The sequence below is a fragment of the Drosophila takahashii genome, chromosome 2R (assembly GCF_030179915.1).
Source record: "Drosophila takahashii strain IR98-3 E-12201 chromosome 2R, DtakHiC1v2, whole genome shotgun sequence".
NCBI lineage: Eukaryota > Metazoa > Arthropoda > Insecta > Diptera > Drosophilidae > Drosophila > Drosophila takahashii.
In genome coordinates this window covers 39115081-39139804 of record NC_091679.1, presented here as the reverse complement: position 1 = coordinate 39139804, position 24724 = coordinate 39115081, and the positions used below count along the sequence as shown (strand labels likewise).

Sequence of the window (24724 nt, the reverse complement as noted above, 5' to 3'; positions counted from 1 at the left end):
TAATATTCTCCCACTCCCGTACTTTTCGCCAAAAGCGCCGGCGCGGCCGTTACAACGCAAAATCAAATTTGCTTTCGGTTAAAAAAGAGGGTGGAGGGGTAGAGCCCATGCAGACGCTGCAGAGAAGAGAGCGCCCGCGAGAGAGCTTAACCGGTTCGCGCTCTCGCGCAGGCCGCTGCTGCTTTTGATATCGGGGAAAATAAAACCGTATATATGGCGACGCAGCGCTATTTCGAACAAAGTTTTGTGAAAGTCGTCGACCGTTGCGGACGGAAATTCAGATTAGGATCGTGAGTTGCCAGAACCAGATATTACATATAGAGCGTTGGGCCAACCGAAGCTAAAGAGCACAGACCAGCGAAAAAGGACCAGGAGCTGCGAAAGTTTCGCGGAAAAGCCAATTTTCACGGCGCCAGCCAAAAAATACCAAGAAAACCCACGAGCAAAAAATATAAATGAAACAAATATCTTTATAAAAACCGAGTCCGAGCAACTCTTATATGTATTAGCTCTCCCCGCCACATATCTACTATATAAACGAGAATTCTGCCGTGTGCGCGCGTGTGTTTGGCATATTTCGCACAATAGATGAAAAAAAAATGAAAAAAAAACCGAATGAAAGCCACAAAAAAAAAGAAAGAAACGCAAGGCGAAAATTTGTATTAAATTCGGCTGAAAACAACAACACTACAGAATTTAAGAAACTGCCACGGCGAGGAAAAAAAGTGTCGGCGTCGCTGCTTTGGACGCTTTTTTTACCTCTTCAAGCTGGCAGTTTTCTTCCTCCTCCTCCTTCTCTTCTTCCAGCTGACCCCCACCGAAAGTAATCCCCACTTCTTGCTTCTTTTGCAGTGTGTTAATTAGTAAAACAAAAAAGTTAAGTTAACCGCGCGTTCCGTAATTCCACTCACACACATACCAACACCCCAGCAGCAGCAGTAGCCGCAGCGGATTAAAACTTCGTCACTCTAGCAACAAAACAAAAAAAACCTACAAAAATGGTAAGTTTATGGGTCTCTGGCTGGAGAAAAACATGTGCATCTTTATTTTCTGTGTTTACACAACGTGCGGCCATCATTTTCCATTGAAATTTCCACAGTTTTTGCGAAAAATCAAAGTCAGACAGCGACCCCCAGGGCAATTACCATTAGTGTGAGCGGGACGGGGATGGGGGCGAATGGCTTCCAATTAGACGTTGTTTATATGGTTTTAACGGCTTTCCACACACATATACGATATACGAACACCCCAAAAACACCCCGTCGAAAAGCAGCTGTCCCCGGGAATTTCGTTTACATTTCGCACCCCAAAAATATATCATGCTCACATGGGTAGAAAAAACTGGTTCTTTCTACAATCTAAAACCGTTGTATTACCAAAAAAAAACCAAATTAAACTTCTGCATTATGTACCCCTCGATGCACGGCAGTTTATAACCCATTACCTGCAGGTGGTATTTCTCCTGATTCAAGCTCATTTTCAAACTATAAACTTGCAAACTATAAACTATATTATCCAATTCAAAATGGAGGTATCTAAATGGTAATTTCAAATTCGATCTTCTTTGCTTTTCAAGTAACTTCTAAAAATAGAACTTTAAGATTTCATAATTACTACAACTTTTGACTTAATCAAAAGTTAAACTTCACCCCCGGGGTCGCGAAAAAAACAAGTAGTACAATTAAATAGCAATGTCGAGTATCAAGAATTTACACACATGTCACGTCACCCGTCAAAATTATTATTTTTCCAAGGCTGTCGCACACGGAATGTTGACTCTCGATCAGGTTCGCCCTATAATAATTCCATGACGTTCGCAAACAGAACCCCTCGAAACCCAATCAGGCGTGGAAAAGTGGAAATTCTTATCAGCATCTCGAGCAACACCTCATTTTCCGACCACCGCCCCCTTTTTCCGCCTCTTCTCTGGGGATCATAAATCAAATGTGATTTTAGCCAATTTGTTGAGCATTATGCACACAGACACACACACACACATGCGCGTTGCCATCGGCACTTTTATCAGCAATTTTTCAAAGATCCCCGCAAATTATAGAAAAGCCCCCGTCCTCCATTTTGCTTATCAGTGGAAAATGCGTGAATATATGTACAAACGTATATATTGATGGACAACAAAGTCGCCGGGGCCGGCATTATCGGTCTCTCCTCTTTGCCCCGCCATTCGTTGTTCGCTCACTCTGCGCTTTCTGGTTGTATTTTTTATTTACCGCACATTTGAACGCAAAAATTGAGGTTAGGAACGGCCCATGGAAATGGTGGAAAAATTCTTTAGAGGAATTTCGCGGTGCGCTCTCTTTTTTTGCCCTGCTCTCTCTCTCTCTCTCCCACTTGCGCACCCGCCGCTCAGTTTAACCGTTTCGACGCTCTCTCACCATAACCGTTTCACACACTTTCGCGTCTCTCCCTGTGTGCAATTATTTCGTTCGTTATCAGTTCCGTTTTGTGCTGCGTCTCTCTCTTTCCGTTTCTTTCAGTATTTCATTTTTTTTTGCGCCTTGCGCTTGGCACTTTTATCGACGCCTGCCTTTTGTTGTTTTCTTCCATAACCGTTTCATTTGCCGCATTGCGGTTATTTTGCTGTTTCGCCCTCGTCTTCGTTCGTCCGCTTCGCTCGTTCATTCGTTCGGCTCGCGGTACTCGTGTGCGTGTGTCTATATGGGTGTGTGTGTTGGCGGCTGCCTGTTCCACTTTGCCTTTTCGCACAAGAATTTTATTGTAACGGCACACAGGCGAATGGCGGGGCAAGGAGGAAAGCTGCAAATGAAGAAAAATTCCTGCTAGACGCCGCTTAACCACATAATCAAATTTTCTTGTCGCCCGCTTCTTGCACCTTCTTCTTCTTCTTCGGCTTTTCTTTCTGTTTGCTTTTCTCTGCGCCTTTTGATAAGAAAACCGCACGCCCACTTTATAGCACCACCCGCGCCCTCGCCCCCTTCTTGGCCTCATCTGGCGTCGCCTAATTAAATTAGCGATTTTTACAGCTTACGCAGAATGCAAACAGCTTTTAATTAAAATATATCGCATCGTTTTGTACGTGCCCAATTTGTTTCTGTGATTCAACTGCTAACTTGGCCCAAAGCAAACATTTGCCAAGGGTTTTACTGACTGATCTTCAAAGTTTGTTGATCTTCTGCCGGGTTAATTATGAGAAGTGTCTGTATATCTTCGCATTTGTTTGATTCCGTTGAAAAATTAGACATGAGTCACTGTGTTCTTGGGCTGACTTCATCGATCATACGGCTTATGATGAATAACCGATGATGATGATGTGAGTGGCATATTAATAACGGCAAACGACTGGGTTTTGGCTCAGTTAGCACAGTTGTTTGGATCTCGGTTCGGATGCACCGAAGTTGTACCCAAAAACCATACTTAATCGTCATTCATAAAACCAAACTAAACCCCATGAAACCCCATTAAACCGGTTGGGACCGGCAAAAAATAAAAAGAGGAGTAGACAATACAACGGTAAACCGGCAAACTTGGCTTCAACATAAATTTCCAGTTAAGACTTGTTTGAAGTTGAGTCCACAGTCAAACTTCACTAAAAGCAATTTTGCTAGAACTAGAAAAATGTTGTAACACAAACTAAATTTCTTAAAATAACTTTAAAATCTAAAAAATGTTTTGGTAATTTCCTACAAATGATTCAAGCAGTAACTATAAAATTAAAGAAAAATATACATTGGTTGAGCCATAATTTTTTTTGGGAAAATTTGTGACTTAGAAATTATAATTTTTGATAAATCATAAAAATATTTAGTAAACAACTCTATTTTCAAAAGCATAGTAGGTATTTGTCACCATCATTAGTGATTATTTCCAAGTAAAAAGTTGATACAAGGCGACTAATTTTGGTGGATCAAGAGGTCAAACTCGATAGCCTATGACTCACTCTTAAAAATAAAGAAATAGGCCTGATAAATACGCCCAGCTTGAGTCCTTCTCCAAGGCATAACATTTCGGAAGGCACTGTGTTTGCCCTGATATAGAAGCTTCCTCGGGATGCCGTCGTGGGCGTCTGATTGTGCATACAAATGGATTACCAATTAGGCATTAACCCCCCTCGATTACCGATTGCCATTAATGGATATCGGTGGGTGGGGTCGGTCTGTTGTTGTTTGCATTTGTCGCCATTTAAAGAGAGAGCGCTTCAATCTGGGGATCTGAACTTCGATGGGTGTTTTTGGCTTAGTCACGGCTGCCAATGACATAACCCAGTTGAAAAGAGTTTTATCTGCTCAGACCGCAGCGATAAGCTGGGCCAAATTCAATTGAACGCCAACGCATAAAACAAGAAAAACAAAAAGCAAAAAACAGGTGCCACCAACGCGGCAGCAAACCAAATGTACTCGTATTTGCTGTTTAAATTTACCGAAATTCCCCCGATTAGATAAGGTCAGGGCGCTATAATTCCAATGCCAATTGCTGATTTGGCTTTAACTAAGTTTGGTCACTGTTCTCCCAGCGGAAGTTGTCCATAAAGGTTGGCCAACATGTCTGAGAGCCACGTTTGCGTGTGATTTTTAAGGAATACCATTTGGCCTTCAAGGTGATTAGATTGGGGAATTTGTTCGTGCTAGGGAATTCACAAAAGTAAAACTCTATTTTCAACTGTTGATCTCAATTATAATAACTATAGGATGGGATTGATAGAGGACTTTATGCAATAAGGCAAATTAAGCTGTAATTACATAGGGATCGGTAATCAAACAATCGCGTATATATTCTGTTGCCTTTAACACACTTATCAGCTTGAACAAATATATATGTAAGTCAGCCTCTGACGCAGGCAAAGTTTGCTTTTGCATTTTTGCTTCATGATTAATAATAATTATCGCAAGTCAAACCAGGCCTTATATTATACTCGTTAATTTCTTGAGCTTATCTGGCCGAGAGCGAGTTGCACAAATAAACATTAATGTGCCATAAAACAATAACAGGCAAACGGGAATTTTATACGCCCGGTTTTTGGTTTTGTTACTGCTCGAACATTAGAACATTAGACCCTGAGGATCGTTTTTGGCTAGAATTACCGGCTCCTGAGACTGACAACTCGCACGTCTCTTGTCGCATATTCATCACTCGCATGACAATAATAAATTTTGGTTTTGGGTGTCGTAGTCTCGTCTCCCTGCCGGCTCTTTTCTTCCAATCCACTCCACTCCTCCTTTCTTCAGTCCTCTTGTTTATTCACTCGCTGACGTCAGATTTCGTTGATTCAGCGGAAACTTAACACCTTTTTCAAGATACCCCTGCATAGATACAGATACAATTGTATCTCGGGACTCGCCTTGCGGCAAACAAACAATACGCAAAATTATTCAAATTAAACACAATTGTTCTCCCTTTTCGTCTTTTGTTATTCCTAATTGTATGTATTCTTTGGTAGTTTTCCATGTTGACATTGAAATGCAATCGAGATTTCGTTGAAAAGTATTTCACAAACCAACCTAGTCGAGAGTATTCATAGTCAATAGCTGTAATATTTATTTTGTAAATAATTTCTAGGCAACGGTTTTATAATGGTATATCTGGGGATCTTCTAAAGTTATGCATCCAATTAACGCCCGGTATTCATTTGTGTTTTTGCAGGCCGATCAGCTGACAGAGGAACAGATCGCTGAGTTCAAAGAGGCATTCTCGCTATTCGACAAAGACGGCGATGGCACCATCACAACAAAGGAGTTGGGCACAGTCATGCGCTCCCTGGGCCAGAACCCCACAGAGGCCGAGCTGCAGGACATGATCAACGAGGTTGATGCCGACGGTAAGTTGGGAAAAAATGAACAAAATGGGGTAAAATTAAACAAATAACTCGGGGTGTTATAATAGATTTCAAGTCAGTCTTGGGTTTTATAATACGTTTTTTTCACATTCTAAATACACGGAACTTAAGAATTCGCGCTAGGAACATACGAATTTTTTTAATACAATTTTTGCTTATGATGTGTCAAACGTAAGATGTTTAACGTTTAACATTTTAGAAACATAAATTGCCCTTCATTTAGTTCCAGTCATTAGGTATACAATCTGATGAAGTCAGACTTCGAAGCTTTCTCGGCTATATGTGCAAATGATCTGATTTGCCATGGTCTCAGTCGTTCAGCTCAGTGCCAGTTATAAACAGACTGGTGAGAACCCCTTCTAACCCGATCCCGAGGTGTCTAATTTTGTTTACCCAAATCTATTGCTGTTCTGGGACTAATCCCTCTCACTCGTTCCGTTCTCCTCCTTTCGCAGACAGACATAGATCAGACCAATATTTGTACGACAAACAATGGGTGGAAAAAAAACATGAAAATCATTTCTTGGCTAAAAATATGCAACAAAAACACGTCATAGGCATTAAAAATAGATGACTAAAATATTTTGGCTCTTTCCCGTGTCTTGTCTTTGGCAGCCGCTGCTGTCAGATTTTTTTTGTTGTATATTTCTGATGGTATTTAAGTTTTTTTTCTTCTAATTTTTGAGTAAAGGTGGTTGTTTGCTTAGCTGAAAATCTCGGACAAGTTTTAGTGTAACAAACTTTTTCGGGAAACCAAGAAGATCCATTTTTATTTTAGAATCTAGAGGAAATCGAGCGACAGGCGCCTCGCGCCGAAAATGTGGCAAAATTGAAAATGTGTCGCCCATTTTTATAGCATGAGGTTTTTCACCTTTTGGCGGTAAACTAGATTTCCGCGAATGTGTGGAGAAAATAAATAGCTTTCCGCACTTTGGTCGTATATAATCGCATTAAAAGGGAAAATATTATTTTAAAAAGTATTTTTTTAAGGGGAAAACTTAGTTATAAAGATGTTATTTCGTTTATTTTTACATAATTTAAGGGAATTTCTGGTAGAACAGACTTAATTAATTTTTCTTCTGCTTCTTTTCGAGCTACTTTTTCCCATTTTTTTTTCTGGAAATTTTTCCTAGGAGAAAACGTAACAAGTAAATCATAAGAACTCAGCTGCAAAAAGTTACTTTCCCCCTCACTTATTCTTTCATAAGTTTTGTAACTGTCCCCGCCCAATTTGTATTTGTTTGCATTGTTCCATTTTCTTTGTGAGTTTTTCCTGGTTTGTTGTTGCTGCTGTTGCGCTTGCACGTGGAAATTGTGTGCGCATGTTGTCGAAAATATCCAGGACAAAATCTGCAAAATCCTGCATAGAATTTTGAGCGCAGGCGCCATGAAAACTCTCGCACAATTCCTTTTTTTTTTATTTCTACCAACGGTTAAAGTGTTGCAATCATGGAAAAAGGGGCTTAGACAAAAAGGGAGGGTGGATGCTGCATACTAACTGTTTATCAGGGCTAAAAATAGTAGTTTGGCATGGGGTCGCCACTTGGGAGTCCAACATTTTTGCCAACTTTATTTGCTGGAATTTGCATATGTGCAAAACTTTTTCATTGAGTGGAAAGCAAAATGTTTTGGCAACTTTATTTCCCAACGTTTAGTATTTTAAATTACTCGAAAGTTGTTTCCTCCCCCTGCTGCCGACTGACTCCTCTAATTTACGATCCCACAAAGGAATGCAGTTGCTGGCCGAAACTAACTTGGCAACCCGAGAATCACCCACTCACATGGCCCACTCACTCGCAGGCAGGCAGGAATCTGACGGAAACATTAAACATTCATTACTTAAAATTTTGTTGGCGTCTCGTCGCAGGCAGTTGACAATGGCCAAACTGCCAGCTTCTGAGTCTCTGAACTGCATGCAAACGACCGCATTAGTTGTTGGCGGGCGGAGGGGGCGAATGGGAATGGGATTGTCCAGTCGTACGAATATAATTTAGCAAAAAAAAAAGGAATAGGAGAGAAAAAATAAAAATATTCCTCGGGGGACACAGCAGACACTTTATAATTTTTAAATTATAAAATATAAATACGTTTTAAATAATTTAACTGTAATTAAATTTAACAAAGGATTTTCCAATTTGTTTTTAAACCCCAATTTTTTAAAAAAGATAAACTTGAATTAAGTGGTAAAGCATTTAAGTAAATTGATGTAAATTTATATAATATTTTAAAATCGAAAAAAAGTATTTTAAACATTTTTTAGTCTTACCACGAAAATAGAAAGGTGTTAACCTTACCTCCTAATTTGGTTTGTAAAAAAAAAATGGCCTGTGGCTCTAAAGAGCAATGGAAAATGCCCCCAAACTATATTTAGCGATGCCACTGCGCGCTCAAAAAAAAACAAGAAAAACTTATTAAAATTGTAAATTGTCTGCAAAATTTTGTGCGCAACGTTGCGAATCGGCAGAGAGGGTGTGATGGAAGGGGGAGGGGATTTGGCAGGAAAGCGTAATGGAAACCGAAACCCCCGCCAGACACTGGCCATCATCATAATCGCCATCGGCAGCGCGATGAACATCATAATTATCATAATTGGGCTGCGCCGGTTCGTCAAAAGTCGTTCGGGCCAGTCTAAGAAGCGTCTAACGAAAATGGCAACAAATTTCTCAATGCCTTTTGTCTGTCCCCCCTCATACCAATATTTATGTGTGCTTTCCTTGGTATTTGTTTTTATTTTTTTTTTGGTTTTTTTTTCATTTTTGGTTGGGGAAATCCTATCGACAAAGCCAAAAGCAACAGAAAATCGCGTCAAATGTTTTAAATAGAATCATAAACAGAAACGGAGGCAAGACAACAAGCAACCAAACAAGCGAAACCAAAATCGCAACACAAATCGGAATGAACTAAAGCCACCCGTCGATATTTTATTTGATGTTCTTCTTCGGCTATTTTCGAAATATATATTTTTGGCTTTCAATGCGGCCATATTGAATAATAATAATACTTAAATTAGCGAAATTGATTTTTTTTGTTGGCAAATTTACGAATTGAATGCAAATGGAATCGCCTCCAGATTATTTCTGTCTATTTGAATTTGAGTGCTGAATAATCAATTAAATCGTTTTATAAACCAAATACTTTATATTATTTAGTTTCCTTTTTATGAGTGTAAAGTTCATTCCTTTTTATTTCTTGAGGCTCCAAGTTTTTGACATGTTATCTCTTTCATTAAATCTAAATTGCCCCTAGGAAAACATTTTTGCTAGAGTTGAAAAGTTCTTGAACCCCTACGTTTTTAGCAATCTTATACTGAAAGTTCTTCTCTAGAGAAAACCCATTTTCAGCAAAGTAATAAAAAACACATTCAATTCACAAGAAACAAAATGATGGCCACAATGAACCACGCTCCATTTGGTTTTGAGGGTAGCAAGAGCAGAAAACTGAAAAACATTTTATACTGTTCCATTTTATGGACAAAAGGGGCTCTTCTGGCCATTCCGCCTCCGCTTCGGGATGGCTTGAAAAAGTCAGTCAATAACAATTAAGGCCAAAAGTTGTTGCTGCCGCCCCCTCGAAATAAGAACTATTTTCAACTTAAAACCAAGTCAAGCCGAAGGAAACTTTTTCAATTAGTATAACAAGAATTTCGGTTGGACCACTTCATTTGCGTTTCACTTATAGGATAGGATGATAACCTCAGGAAAATGTTTGGCTAAATTCTTTAACAAATTTTCTTTCCACTTGGCTGAGCCAGGCGATAAAGGAGCAAGATAAGAGAAGAGAAAAGGAGAGTGATTCAACAGAAATGGGATTAGGCGGACTTATCTCTCGCACTCCACAAGGTGGATGGTGGGTGGTGGGTGGTCCACACACGTGGGCGCCATCCCCCTAGGAAAGTTTGTTTGGGGCTTAGGCAAATATGAAAATATGCTCGATTATATACCACCTCCCAGGGATTTACCGTCGAAAAGGCAACACGATGAAAAAGCTTTAAGTAGTGTACACAGCCCCGGGGTATTCGTTTTATACAACGGCGTTGGAATGGAGAGCAAACTTGGCCATAATGAAGAGAAATGTTGGGTGCCTTTGCCTTTATCCCTGACTTGAATTTATTATAACGCCCCGGGGAAGAATTTAAATTGATGGTATGGTGTGTATAATGGTGGTTGTTCCATTGCTGGAATCCCCGAAATCCGACCCACAAAGTATGCAACGAAATTAATTGTTATTCTTTATGCTTTCCGCACAGGCAACGGCACAATTGACTTCCCAGAATTCCTTACAATGATGGCACGCAAAATGAAGGACACCGATAGCGAAGAGGAGATCCGGGAAGCCTTCAGAGTGTTCGACAAGGACGGCAACGGCTTCATCTCGGCGGCCGAGTTGCGTCACGTGATGACAAATCTGGGCGAGAAACTCACAGACGAGGAGGTCGACGAGATGATCCGTGAGGCTGATATCGATGGTGACGGTCAGGTCAATTACGAAGGTGAGTAATCGATTGTCAGAAAGGGTAGATAGCTTTTAGAGCATATTAGTCATTATTTTTTATTTTCAATGGTATATCGTAACTGCTTAGATCTAGGGTCCTGAAATAATATCGACAGTTTGATATTTCTTGATATTTAATTTGAGTTTTCCCTTCATAATTTCGATATTATCGAATCGATATCGTCAAATTTATCGAAAATATCGATATATTACCCAATGTCTAAGTTTTAAAGACAGCTAAAAAGTTTATCTAATAGATACCCGTTTATTTCCTACAATTCCACAAAATAAAGTAAAAATTCGAAAAAAGATCAAGGAAATTAATAATTACCGTTTTTTAAATGTTTAATTTGTAAAGCTAGATACTACTAGTTGTATCATTACACAAGTTATCTTAAACAGTAAAAAGTAAACACTAACGACAACGAAAAAATTAGTTACCTTGTACTGAAGAACCTCTTAGAAAGTTTTTTTTAAATACCAAAGAAAGTGATGAAATATGGGAAGTATTTTCCAATAATCTGCAATTACGACAAGTGGATTTTGTAAGGTGTCGCTTACGCGATTTCCGCTGTAATAGCTGTAATATTTTTGTGTGTTTTGTGGGTCGCGTGTTGGACCCTAATTGGATCTGTCTATTGCACCTGGCGAGAAACTAAAACAACAGCGACAGCGATTGAATCACGGGCATCGCATTTGAGTCACAATTGGCACTTGGCTGTGTCATATGGCTTTGCTAATTAACCTGATCTCTCTGCGCCTCCCCTCCTTGACTCATTATAGTAATACTTATTTTCAGTACTAGCCGTATATAAACATATATATATATAGATTGAGAGAGATATAAAACAAATATCTCTCGCCATGTGCACTGCATTTTTATTTGAAATTTTCGTGTTTTGTGTTCTTCGTAATTTTTTAATTGCTTGAAAATTGATTTTTCAATTGAGCAAACAGCAGGCCAGCAGGGAAACAGAGTGAGAAAATTGGAAAAGCTAAAACAATAAAACAGAAAATGGAACAAATTTGAGATCGCGAAAAAATCCTCGCAAGTTTTCCACAGATTTCCCATGGCATATCCTCCCACTCCCTTGGCTCTTTGCAAAATTTCCTTTTGTTGTTGTGCACCGGGAAAAGTAGCAATTAAAATCGGACAGTACTTCCCCCGACATATGTATATATGTACCTATCCGTTTATATATACGTTGATCTTCAAGTTCAAATAGAAATCGTTTTTGGCTGCCGCCGAAGCATTTCTCGGATCAAATAGATTAATCACAAGTAATTTATGAACAAAATACATAAAAATAGGCAAAAGTTTAAACAAAAGAAAACAGAAGAATGATGATCTACATTTATAATCATTATCTAAAAGTAGTTTTAGTGAAATTTGTTAATAGAATTTTTTCCTATAAAATCAAACACTGATACAGGGTGAAAAAAGTAGGATTAGTTCATAATAAGGAAGTTCTTCAAACTGTCAGATAGTAATTTTTAAGTGGAAGGTGGATTTGGTAGAATGCTCAAGTGGCTTTAAATCAGGTGATAATGATAATTTTCCAAGTTTTTTCAGTACTTAAGTGGTACAGTTCTATAAAGAACTCATGTCTCTTACAGAATAATCCAATTTGGAGCTGTTTAAACCAATGAAAACTCTTAATGATACCAAAATCAACAGCGAAAGAAGCCTTTTGAAAACATTCCGTACCATCATTCCCCTGCCATATATCACTTGCCATTTAAACATTTTCCTGCGCCTGCTCCCAATCAGCAATTTTTATGCCTTTCGCCACTTTTCTGCCGCCCAAAATTGAAATGTTTTTAAAAGCCAAAATAAATGTCGCGCGTAAATTCCACACTTAAATGATTAACCTGCCGGGGCAAACAGCTCACAGCAGCACACAGCCCGCGGCGCACGGCAACAGAGTGCGGATGGGAAAGAACAATTAAAATAAAATATATAAATATTGTGCAATATTCTTTAATTTCCCCGCCGTCGCAAAATCGGGGTATTATAGAGGAGGAGGAGGATGGCATGAACATGAACATTGACCGAGCGAATGAATCTCACTCGCCTGGCCGTGTTTTTTCGTTCAGTCAGCGGAATCAGCATAACGTAAATATAAAATGCGCATTGTTGCCATTTTGCTTATTGCCAATTAACCAAAGTCTTTATTGTTGTCTTGCCGGCTATACAGTGTGCCGGGTATAACCACCCACCCAACCTCCGCACCCCAAAAACACCCCCACTTTCCCACTCATCGGTAATTTTGCAAGTGAAAATTATATGGCGCAAACAATGAATATGCGGAGAAAGATATTGGGGAATGGGAATGGGAATGAGATGAGACTTACTTTGGCCGAGTGCCAGATAGAAAAATGCTGTGCAAAGGGAACGGCGGCAGATACGAGAGCCAGAAGAACAAGTCGAAAATCAAATAAAATGTTAAACAAAATACAAAGAACAACAAATTAAACATTAGCACAGGGGCGAGGCAAATTAAATGAACACATCCCATCCCAAAATGTGTGAGCGCGCGAGAGAAGGGAAGATAAATTCCAAAATTAGCTAAAAAAAAAAAAAGAAAGATATATAATAGACCTAAGCAACGATAGAACAAGTAAGTTTGGCGAATGTAAACAAAGAGACGAAAGATAAACAGCAGAACCACAAAAACGCCAAACGACGTAATGAGGGGGGTGGTGTTGCGGTTAAATCGGGGGCTGGGTGGACTATTAAAATAAAATCCAAGAAAATTTGCCAAGAATATTTTGTTGACCACGGACGACAGCCGGAAAAGTTGCAACTCGATCGGGCTTAATTTCATTTTAATTGTCTTATCTAACAGGGTGGAAAATCCAGCCCACAAAAGGTCATCAACAACTAAAACACTTTGGGAAAAACACTAAAATAAATAGTTACCATTAGAAAAGTTTAATATTTAAAAGTCTAAAGATTTGATTGACTAGAAATTTTAGAAATTTATACATTTTTATTTATATTTATATTGTTTAATGGACTGTTTTTTGGTTTTTTGAATTTAATTGGAGTTTAAATATTTTTTTTGCTCAGTGCACCGAACTGGTCAACTAATAGGCGTGGCCCTAGTGGGGGCAGTGATGTTTTAGGACGAAGATTTAATCAAAAGAGTGAAACGTCGAGCATTTGCATGTGGGCAAATGTCAAGGCCGACCCCACTGGGGATTTTGATTCTCGTATATTTTGCATACGGCTGAGCCCTTTTCCGGGCGTTGCCTTAACTTTAGCTAATAACATTTTATTTTTAAGCCGTTTACGACCACCAAAAGGGTTTAGTTTTATTATCAAAGGTGTGTTTGGCAATTCAGGGCTGTTAGCTGGAATAATAATCCTATAAACGTCGGGTTAGATTTCCCAAAAGCTTGATAACATCAATCGATTGTTTGAGGTGTTTGATAAGCTGATTTTCAGGCCAGACATTTTCGTTTGAAGTTAGCTAACCAAGAAATGCGATAAGATTGGATGAGGTACGGGAAGTATTGGGAACTCAAAGAAGAATTTTGAACATTCCTAAAAATTTACCTCATAATAATCCTTGGCCCTTGACTCTAGTGCAGTCAATTTGGGTTTTGCAATACCCGATAAAAGTTTGGCAATCCCATCTATACCTATAAATTCTTGACCATTGGTCCCGAGGAAATCCACCCAATTACACGCCCACTCAATTTGCCTGTCCTATCTGTGTTTTTTTTGTGTGTTCCTCTCTTGTGTCGTCTTGTTTAAATATTTCAAAAATGCAATCACCCTAGGCGACGGTGGCAAAAGCAGGGAGGCGAAGAAGTGCAATCAACAAGAACAGATGCAGCAGCGGCCGAGAATTCGTTTCTCCTTTTAAAAATAGAAACAGGCAAACACCTGATAAATTGGGGACACCAATACAGGCGGGAAGACCCCGACTTTCTGTTCGTCGTCTGGTGGCTGTTCTATACTCGTTTTTTCTTCCTTATTGATTGGATCGATGATGCCAAATTTTTCTTATTTTTTTTATAAGGGGTATTGGTAGACTAAAGGGGTATATTGAAAAGCTAGTTTCTCTAGATTATATAAAAACATTTTTTTTGTATTTAACCTACTTGGTGAAAACTTTGGTAATCGCTTTTCGGGTATGCAATGTTTTTTTGATGCAGGACAGTGACTAATGGGTGTTTAGTAGTCTGGACTCTCTACCCATCAATTCGCGAACAATGCGGCAAGAGGCAACGTCTTTATTGCACTCTGCTTCCGTCGCTGCCAACGTCGCAAGCAGCATCCTCCACTTTCTATTTTCGGACGAGGAACCGAAGAGAGTACATAATCTCTGGCGATTGACTGTCTGAGTCTTTGCACTCAATAAATTTTCCTTGGCTACATGCTTCTCATGATTCTACGGGCTGTGTGTGCTGTGCTGTGCGGCAAAGTGTTTTCATCAGACATCTCGTGACTTGCTCGTTTGTCTTATTGATTAGGTGGCCGTTGCTGTTGTTGTTGTAGCCATAGTGTAATGCTCGTTTGCTATTGATTAATTGCCGTCTTAATTTAGTAGAAGGTTAATGACAGCGCTCAGCTATTTTCGATACTTGATTTGTTGTGTGAACATTTTTTTGTGTCAACTCAGTGCCTAAGTGGTTGGGATAATCTAGGGGTAGATATAATTTCCAAGTTTTTTAATTGAGCAACAGTTTACATTTTGTTTTTACGAATCTCTTGCATAATTTCGATAAATTCCATTAATAAATATAAATAGTACAAATTTTAATCGATCTTCTATAATGTATAGATTTTAAAGAGCTATTTTCGATACAAATTTAGGACAACTCTTTATTCTTATGCAATATTAAACCCTTTTAAAACCCGATACTAATAAACATTTTCTCTCTATCTTTGCAGAATTCGTGACTATGATGACATCGAAGTGAAGCGTTAAATTATTTCTTTTTAAGCCTTTCTATTTTTTTAAGATGTTGACGAAGACTGTAGCTGTGCGCAATAACATCGCGCCACGCTGTTGCTATGGACCCCAGTAAAAGATCTTAAAAAAAAAACAACAAACAACAACAAAGAGTTAAGCAAAAAACAACCAACATAATGAAGAATAAGAAGCAAAAAACATTTAAGAAACTTTAAAACAAATGAAACTTACACTTAAAAAAATGCAAAAGCAAAAGAAAATTTAAACAAGCATAAAATGAAACCACAGAATTCAGAAAGAAAGAATTACATTAAACTGAGAGAAATGGTTAAACGAAAAAACAACAACATAATTTTAATGCAACAAAAAACAACAACCAAAACAGCATACTTAATGAAGTCACCGTTTAAAACCACAAACAACAACAACAACAAAACCAGCAGCAACAAACAAGAATCGCATGTTATCGTTTTGAATAACAGGAACAACAAGTCTATCACTACACTTAAACAAATGAAGAGCAAGAAGAAAAGCGAGCAGAGGGCGAAGCAAGGAGCAGCAGGATCCACCAGTATTGCCGATAGATGGCGCACCCAATAATGGTCAGCGCGCCACCTGGCGACGGCGGCGCGCAACGGCTGCATTTTGTTTGAAAGTTTTCCAGTAAAAGAATAAATGAAAACCCGAATCTGTAAGCTAGCAAATTGTGTTTAAAGTAGAAAGAAAAATTTGTCGATTTCGTTGCGAGAAAGAATAAAAATAAAAGCTAAACAAACAACAAATAAAGATAAAACAAAAACTGTTAAAGAAAAATATTTGAAATTTTTGCAAACTGGCAAAGTTTATATAGACACTCTACACACACAAGCCCTCTCTCATACACACACTACACCCCACACCCACACAAAACACACACATAAACACCCACTCCCACACACAGACATGTCAGAAAAACAAGAAGTAAAATATATTATAAATACAACATATATATATTATAAATAATGTAAAATCAAACAACAACAAATTCTTCTTATTAAATTATATTTAAATTTAAAATTAATAAATATAAAGAAAAAATAAAACAAATAAAAATTACAAAAAAACAAAAAGAAACCAACAACAAATACATTTTCGATATAAAATTAAATTAAAATCCAAAAATGTGGCGCGCAGCAGAAGATGAGGCATATTTTTGGGGGCTGTACGAGGACCAGCAGGACCGCAGTCCAAAAGGTCCTTGATAGGCAGCTTTTTTGTCGGCACTATTTGTAGCAAACTTAAGCGACACCACACGGCGATCTGAGCATATTAATATGATATGATCAGATTTAACATTTAACAATGCAAACGCCACAAAAACACAACAGCAACAGATTTCTCTAGTACTTAAGCGGCAGCAAACCAAATAAACCGAATATTACTATTACAAATATAAATATGAAGGAACTATATATATATACATATAAATACCTAATGTACTTAAAGCAAAGGGAAAACCAAATTTAAAGTAACATAATTTTATTATAAAGAAATATAAAATTAAATATTTATATGCGAGACGAAGCGGAGGAAGAGCTGGAAGAAGAAGCAAGGAGAAGATTTCATCAAACACACACATATATAAGGAAGAAAGGACGAAGTATGGAGGAGCAGCAGCAACATCGCAGGAGGCTCCCGCGAAGGAAGACAACTCTTAAGAACAGGAGACGATGTAGAAGAATCAGCGGTTCAGCATCGGAACAGTTATATATATTAACATAAAATATATATAAATATATATTTATAAATAAATTATACATATGAATTAAACTAGCTAAATGCAAAGACAATTGTCTTAAATGTAAGCAAATCAAGCGTGGATTCGAGACGTAAACCAAAGCAAAGTTTAGACAAAAGCAAGAGAGCTAGCTAAGCGTAACATAAATTAATATACGAGCATATTGGTTTAAGTTGAAGTTAGAGCAAAGCAACTGCAACAAATATTCCTGGCACCACAGCAACCGCAAGCTTTAACCCATCCGCTCTGTCTCCACCACCCAACTAACTACTTGTCTATCTGTCTAACTGTCTTTTCCTCTATGTCCACTGCTGCCTAGTTAACGTTAACCGATAGAAAAATGTAACGAAGTCTGCGCGACCAATGCTAACTGAACCGCACTTGGTTTTAATTTAATTTCATATCGAAAACCCTGTTTCCTTTTCTCAACTGTAACGAACTCGCAACGCGTCGTGATGTCTTCTAACCGATCTATCCATACACCATCCAATCTAATCCCATCCCACACCACCTCACGCCATCTCTAATCTTTCCCATGCTAACTCTAACTCTTCTCCACTGCATAAATCAACTGTGAGTATAACTTAACAAAGGCAGGAACACAAAGGCAACAACAACTCTGCGTGTTTTCTACGTTATAATATTAAGTCGAGTTTTATAAATTCCTTTTGTTTGCTTGACTTTGGACAAAAAGGCTCTGAAGGGCAACGACAAAATTTGAACAAAAACACCATTTGCGCTAATGATAAAACATGAAAAATTAACAAAAAAAAAACAACACTTTTCTATAACTTTTTTTAACAAACAAAATAAAAAGAAGAAAACATTTTGTAGCGAAATTTGTGCAATGTTTTAAAGAAATGAACCTATATTGAAATCCCAATGAATTGCAGGCAAAATTTAACTCGAATCAAATGACAGACGAATTTTTCTAAATCTAAAAAAATAGTTAAATCTAACTGACAATGTTAACTCTTTGAACGGTCTCTTTCCCTCGAAAGTAGGCTCTCAAAATTGTCCAGTTTCATGAATGTCAAATGATAGGACATTTCCAATTCAAATTGGTTGCTGAAGTGCGTCAGTTGTGGCATTGGAGACTGGATTCTCTGAGTTTCTCAATTTCCAAATCAAAACTTGCATAAATATTTATCTTCGTTTGCAAAGCAGAAGGCAGTCAAAGAAATGGAAAGTAAGAAACCGAAAACAAACTTGTTAAAATATGCTAAAAGTGTTTAGCAAATTACAATATTTCGACAGGCAAAGAAACAAAACAAAGAACTCGCGCCTCTATCTATATATGCAAACATATATATATAAATATATAAATAAAGCTATATACAAGTTATATTTACGAATATTGTAAAAATTGCAAAAACCGATGAAGAAAAACTAAAAGCATGAACAAGCGAAACCAGAACATACAGAAATTTCTTTGAAAAAATACACAAACATTTTAAAAACCTCGAAACAAAAACCAAAATTGTCGTTTTCTTTTAACCCAAAATTCCTGGATTGGCTTACATATTCTCACAGACACAACGCTCAATCATCCCCGATTCGGCCCCCAAGGATATGCTATCCACTGTATTGGATCTTGATCTCAACCAAGATCCATGAGCTCCGCGAGTCAAGTTGATTTATAGATTAAGTACAGCCAGCGGATTGCCAGGGATTCCATTGGTTGAACTGCGGCCAGCCAACGACGACTGGAACTGGAAACGGAAGCTACCCGATTTGAGAGATATATGCCCCACACTATATAATCCGATAAGAATTTAACAAGTTATACATTGAATGTATGCACTAAAACCACCAATTAAGAGATTTCATCGTAAAGAAGAAAGCCTAAAATATATGTATAGCGAATGTGCAAGTTATTCTTGATGTCCAATATACCATAACCATGTGTACCTATAAGCCAGGCAAGTAGAAGGCCCGTTCCTGCACTCACTCTCCTCAATTTGATTCGGAACTGCACTGAATGTCTATGAGAATAACCGATTCCCACAAAAGTAATATTGTAGCCAAGCCATAAAGATATTTTCCTCGAATAAACGTATATTTCGGTACTTAAAATATGGATGTTAGTCTTGTCATAGATTAAAAGCGTAAAATGCAAACGTAGGCCTTGAATGAACTCAAATTATAAATGGTATATACGGATATTAGAGGCTATACACATATTTATTAGAAATTATTGCGCCTAGAAAATAAATAAATGTATAAATTAAGTGATAATTAAAACTGGTTTTATTTTTTATACATTTAATTTTTATTGTATTTGTATCTATCGGGAAAAAGTTGTATATATTTTAAATATTTAAGTTAGATTATTTTTCTATTGCATTTCTTTGGCAGCCGAAAAGTATACTAGTTGTTTGAACTATCAATACACCTATACTCCCACACCACACATACACTGAACACATTTTCGGGTTTTTTGCAAAACACATTTGTTGTGGACTGCGGATAGTATACGTATTATTCAAAAAGAAGAGTCGAAATAAAAAACATAACAGCTACAGCGCTCTGATACATCGATTCAAATTTGAGGAAATACCAAAATGTTCTAATTTTAAGCAAGCGAAATGTTAAACATTATATATCGAAATACGAAATATCCAAAGCTTTACCTACCAAAATGAGAGTGCAACTGTGCGGCAGAAGGGCATAACTATAGCCATGCAAGATCACCTAATCAAAACCAGAAACGAAATTTCATCCATAGGACAAACAACTGACTCTATATATGAACTGTAACTTCTAAGCTCTAAATTGTAATTAAACTTATCGAATATGAATTTCCAAGAGGCAGACTATAAAACTGTTTATACCAACCAACCTTGAGACATGATTAAATAGAACAATCCGGCGGGCAAGATGACAAGTATTAGGGTATCGCCACTACCCAAAAGAAATCTGCATAGCAAATAAAAAATCAAATGCAAAACTAAATCCATTAACTAACACGTAAATCTGTGTAATCGGAAAACAAAACCAGACAAAAACGAAACGAATATAAAACAATTTTAATAATTCTATTCTACTTAACAGGCAAAAACAAAAAAAAACTAAATAAAGACAAAAACAGAATATACAATTTAAATCATGTGGTTGTTATTTATTTTTTCTTTACAGGTATAAGTTACATATGGAAATGAATTGTGGTTAAAAACATTTTCAGGAACAAATCAAAATGTGCTTTTCACCATGGGGTTCGAGGAAAAGCTTGTGAAGTTTCATAAGCGTGGTGTCTTTGGGGTCCTGAATCTGTTTCTAAAGTGTCCTTACTATTCTTAAAGCTTGTTGATGGCGTAGGTTTTTATTACCTACAGCTGTAAGTAAAAGAGCTATTCGCCTTTCTACATGTACTTGCTAATTTATTAAGGCAAGTTCCAAATCTTTGCTATATTTTCTAGGACACAAATGCCTTATATACACCTACACAAAATATTACTCATACGATACTTAAACCAAGGTTAGAAAATATACTTTAAGCTATTAAAAAATATAAGATAAATATTTAAATGCTAACAAATTTTGTTGGAATTTTCTTTTTTTGAAACTATTACTCAATAATTATATTCTCTCAATCACCGAATTTATTAAGGCCTAGTACTCACTTCAATCGAAAAGCCTACGAAATGAAAATCTCCATACAAAGTTTTGATCACAAAATTTTCCGCCTGTCATTTTTGTATAGAAATTTTCGTTTCGTTGCCTTTTTGGTTGAAGTGAGTACTAGGCCTAAAAGATAAAAATAAAAAAAGATCTAAAATAAAAGCAAAGTTGTTATCTTATCGATTCATTATCCTTTATGGCGAATAACTTTTCTCTTTCACAAATCCATCATACATAAAATATATATATTAATATTCCCCAAACGAAAATCACTCATACGCCGCCTATGCCCTGTTATTTTCTTCCTCCGATCTGGCAACTCTCCCCGAATATTTTTGTGAATGAAAACAGCGCAAGGCCGCAAGCTTTACGCCAGCAGGAAGTGGAAAGCTCGCTCAATGCAACCAGAAACGCGCTACAGCGACAATAAAGATGCTCCCGCGGAGAGAAAGTACAAATCTGCGGTGGGAGTTGGGTGGATGGGCGGATGGGTGGGTTGTTTTTCAAGGGGAAAAAGGAGGAGGAGGGATGGGTGGTTCTTGTGGGCTGAGCACGAGGTCTGGCATATGCCGCGTTGTATTTTGTTTGTTTTGATTTCGCTGCGCTTCGGCCTTTGTCGTTGTCGTTGTAGCTGCTGCTAGTGCTGCTGTTTGTCGTCGGCATTTTGGCATCGTGTTATTTTTATGCTTGCCCGCACGAGAAGCTGTCGCTTGCCTCCTGCCACTTGCCACTTTTCCGCTCAGTCGACAGCAGGACATCGAGTGGTGCAAGTCGCGCGGTCGCACTTTTCCGATATCGGTTGTGTTGTCTGTGGCTCTCGAGTGGCTCGTGTGGTTCGTGTGGCTCGTGTGACTCTTACAGCTGCTGCTGCAGTGGCACGTGAAGTTGTGTGGACTAGCTAGAGTTTCGATTGCGTCCTTGCCGCATCCTTAGCCTTGCTCACGGTCACCTGAAAGCCAATTGAATGCACTATTCACTGGTTCACTAGTTCAGGTGTGTGTATGAAAGGGGGTGGAAATAAAAGCCACCATAACCCGGGGACATTTGCAATCCGTGCATTAGCATTAGCATAAAGTGCCTGGATATTGACGCACTCTATAGAGATGCCATAAGCTGTAAGCCCGGAAAAGCAACGCAACCAAGGCTGCTGCAGGTGCAAAGGAAAATGCATTTAATTTGCCACTAAAGTGAGCGAGCAAGATGAGCGATCGGGGCAGCGGGGGAGCGGTGACGGGGGGGCGGCATGCCCGCGTTAGTCCAACTCCCGGACGCGGCAGCAAGATTGCGTATACGCCGTGTCCGCGCTCCGAACCGCCACAGGACCTGGCGCTCGCCGTTCCGCCTCTGCCGCGCAACTGCCTGGCCATCCCGATGTCCTCGCTGCAAACGGCCAACGGACCCGGCAATAAAGGTGAGTCCCGGGGTCATTCGATTGCCTCAATCAGCTTAACCCCCTGACACCCAAGCTCCCTTGTGCAGCTGAATATTTCAGAGGATTTGTTTCAATTCAGTCTGTTAATTTTTGTATGTGATGAAACCTTGTGTGGTGGGTTACACAATTCATGTAATCTTCCTGGGCTTACTGGCGTTTTTGGGTATTTAAAAGTTAATATCTTGAATATCTGTTTTGATTTTAAATGTTTTTCAAAAATATCTCAAAGGATTCTGAGATATTTGATTAATGGGTCAAGATAATATTCCTATATTTATTCTAGATAAAAAATCTTCAACGTTTTTAGTGATGTTTACAATTTATTGTAAGTCCTAATGTTTTCAAAACTTTTTAAGTATTATATTCTTTATTTTTTAATATTTTAAATAATTTGTAGAATAAAGTCGAATACATAAAAAGGGTTTAAAGACATGATGCCTCAATGCATTGTCTGATTTTCTACACCCAGAAAAATGATGGACAACATTTTAGGTCATGCATAGCCTAAAACATTTTAAATGGACTAAAAGTTCCTTTTTAGGTCATGTACTGCCTAAAAATTTAAATTTTTGGTATATTTGCCCTACTATTTAGGTCCCGTATAGCCTAATATTTTAGGTCATCGTGGGCCTTAAAATTAATGCACTTTACCTAAATAAATTTGCACGGAACTCTGATACCGTTCTAGCGACGCTATAATTCCCAACCAGTTATAGCGCGGCTTGCATGGTAACCCACTTCGATCGTTGAATAAAACAGCGATTTCACTGCTAAACAGTGAAGCCTCTTCGCTCGTTTTTGTGTGTTGGAATAATGACGACTTCTTGAAGACTAAGCCGACATTGACCTCGAGTTAGCTATAAATTTCTCTGTATTTACTTTATAATATGAAACATTTTTCAGTACAAGTTTTTAGGCCAAAGAAAGCCTAAAATTTTGGATAGGGGTTTTCTCATATTTTAAGGCAGCCAATTACCTAAAATTTAGGTCAAAAATTACCCCATTTTAGGCCATTAATGGCCTAACATTTTAGGTCATATAATCCTAAATTTTAGGCCATTCAAGGACTTAGCTCCAGTTTAAGGCCAATTTTACCTAAATTCCAGGCCATTTTTTGACATTTTAGGTCATTTTTTTTTCTGGGTGTAGGCATATTTCAAAACGGGTGCTAGGGGTTAATCCTACATTGTATAAGAACAAGAGCTGAGGTCTGGGAAAATGTCTTGTGTAAGCATTTGGCATTAATGGGCTAATGAGCGTGTGGAGACAAGATGTTGGCATGCAGTTGTTATGGTTGTTACAAAGGGCTCTGCATTTTTGAATTCCCAAGGAGGGCTGGCATCGAAGCATTTGTCCCTGGCAATCAAAACGAATCATTCTCGAATGATACTTATTTTCACCTTGGATTTTTCAACCTCCCAACCCCCTTCGTCCCTTTCCGCCCCTTTTTTTTCATTTTCCTCTTTCGCACAAATTTGCATGCAATTTTTTGCAGCTGGCGTTGGGCGGCACGTGACTTTGATTGTCATTTCATTGTCTTCGGCAATCATCAAAACGCAAACAGAAATTTTTTCGATTTTAAAGAAACGCTAAGGAAAAGGGCTGCGGCGCGGGGGGAATGGTTGACAGAGGCCGACGTCGATGTCTGGCGCATCAAAATCGATTGGCAATTTGTCAGCGCTGATTGCAAACAACGCGATACAGAAGAAAGACCCCAGCGAGCTTAAGAGTTTTTATTATAGATGCCAGAATTAGATTTGCATGCAACCGAAATAGAATGCATCGAAAGTGTGGGACAAGTAATCGCAAAACAAGGAAGGAGACGGCATAAGTTATGGATTGGTAGTCACGATAAAAATAAATATTGAAATTCAAATTAAAAAAAGAAAATAGGGAATCTATTTTACATTAGTAAACACGTTTTTAGTTTATAAATTTAAATTCATCATCAAAAACTAAGCTTTCTCTTAAACTGAATACCTCTCAAATGACAATATTAAAAATAAAAAAATGAAAATGAAAAAATACCAAAGAAATTAAATTATAATAAATATTAAATTTAAATAAACACATTAATTTTATTTTTTAGCAATGTATAAATTTTTATTTAATACCAAAGAGATGAGTTCAAGTTAAGTAGATTTTTTAGATCCAGAATTTTTAGGAATCGAACATTTCTGTGCGAAAATGATTCACCCCAATTTTCTCACTTCCTACTTCGCTTTCTGATTAAAATAAAAATAAAAAAAGATACAAATTTTACAGAAAGTATGTATCTTTCTTTTAATAGTTTTCAATGCTTTTGAACTCTTATGGATTTTCGGTAGCTACAGTAAATATCCCATTCTCATCGCTCACAATTAGGCAAGCGCCAGTTGCAGCTTTTGCAGCTGTCAACGCTGCCGTATATTTCGCAAATAAAGTAACGCAAAGCCGAGAACAACAACAATAAAGTACGCCGACGGCAGTGCAACTTAATTTAAAATTTATGGTCCCATCGCCGGCAAGAAAGGCAAAACACCCAGAGCACCCAATTGAGCCCACAAACTATAACAAAAACGTCAAGCGAGCAACTGCAGCAAGCTGGAAAATGTTGTAAGCACACTTGCTCGTAATTATAATTATGCTCAAAGTGACCCACAAAGTACGAGACTTGAGACGGGCGA

The 24724-nt window shown here is 38.0% G+C and overlaps 2 protein-coding genes across 5 annotated transcripts in view; both read left to right on the top strand.

Moving 5' to 3' along the window:
* The first annotated feature begins 194 nt into the window (after positions 1 to 194).
* Cam (Calmodulin) lies at positions 195 to 16041 on the top strand. 2 transcript variants are annotated; one of them, XM_044393315.2, is made up of 5 exons: positions 195 to 290; positions 853 to 1001; positions 5617 to 5791; positions 10056 to 10298; positions 15207 to 16041. In XM_044393315.2, exons 2-5 carry the CDS (start codon positions 999 to 1001, stop codon positions 15233 to 15235), a joined length of 450 nt encoding a protein of 149 aa, XP_044249250.2. In that variant the 5' UTR covers positions 195 to 290; positions 853 to 998; the 3' UTR covers positions 15236 to 16041. The 2 variants fall into 2 exon arrangements, with proteins under 2 accessions (XP_044249250.2, XP_070068567.1); XM_070212466.1 differs by lacking the exons at positions 195 to 290; positions 853 to 1001 and adding an exon at positions 5413 to 5549.
* Positions 16042 to 21802: 5761 nt separating this feature from the next.
* The window catches only part of LOC108061184 (uncharacterized), a 32436-nt gene continuing 29514 nt past the window's right edge, over positions 21803 to 24724 (top strand). Inside the window, exon 1 of one of the 3 annotated variants that reach the window (XM_070213460.1) lies at positions 21803 to 22037. In XM_070213460.1, the coding sequence (XP_070069561.1) occupies positions 21827 to 22037 (211 nt within the window). In that variant the 5' untranslated portion in view covers positions 21803 to 21826. The remainder of the gene's footprint in view (positions 22038 to 24724) is intronic. The other 2 variants (XM_070213463.1, XM_070213465.1) reach the window with 2 other exon arrangements.

Excerpts from the sequence above, each read along its gene's own strand:
- Cam (XM_044393315.2), top strand. Across the intron at positions 5,792-10,055 it reads CAACGAGGTTGATGCCGACG|GCAACGGCACAATTGACTTC; the intron begins GTAAGTTGGGAA and ends CTTTCCGCACAG. Across the intron at positions 10,299-15,206 it reads CGGTCAGGTCAATTACGAAG|AATTCGTGACTATGATGACA; the intron begins GTGAGTAATCGA and ends CTATCTTTGCAG.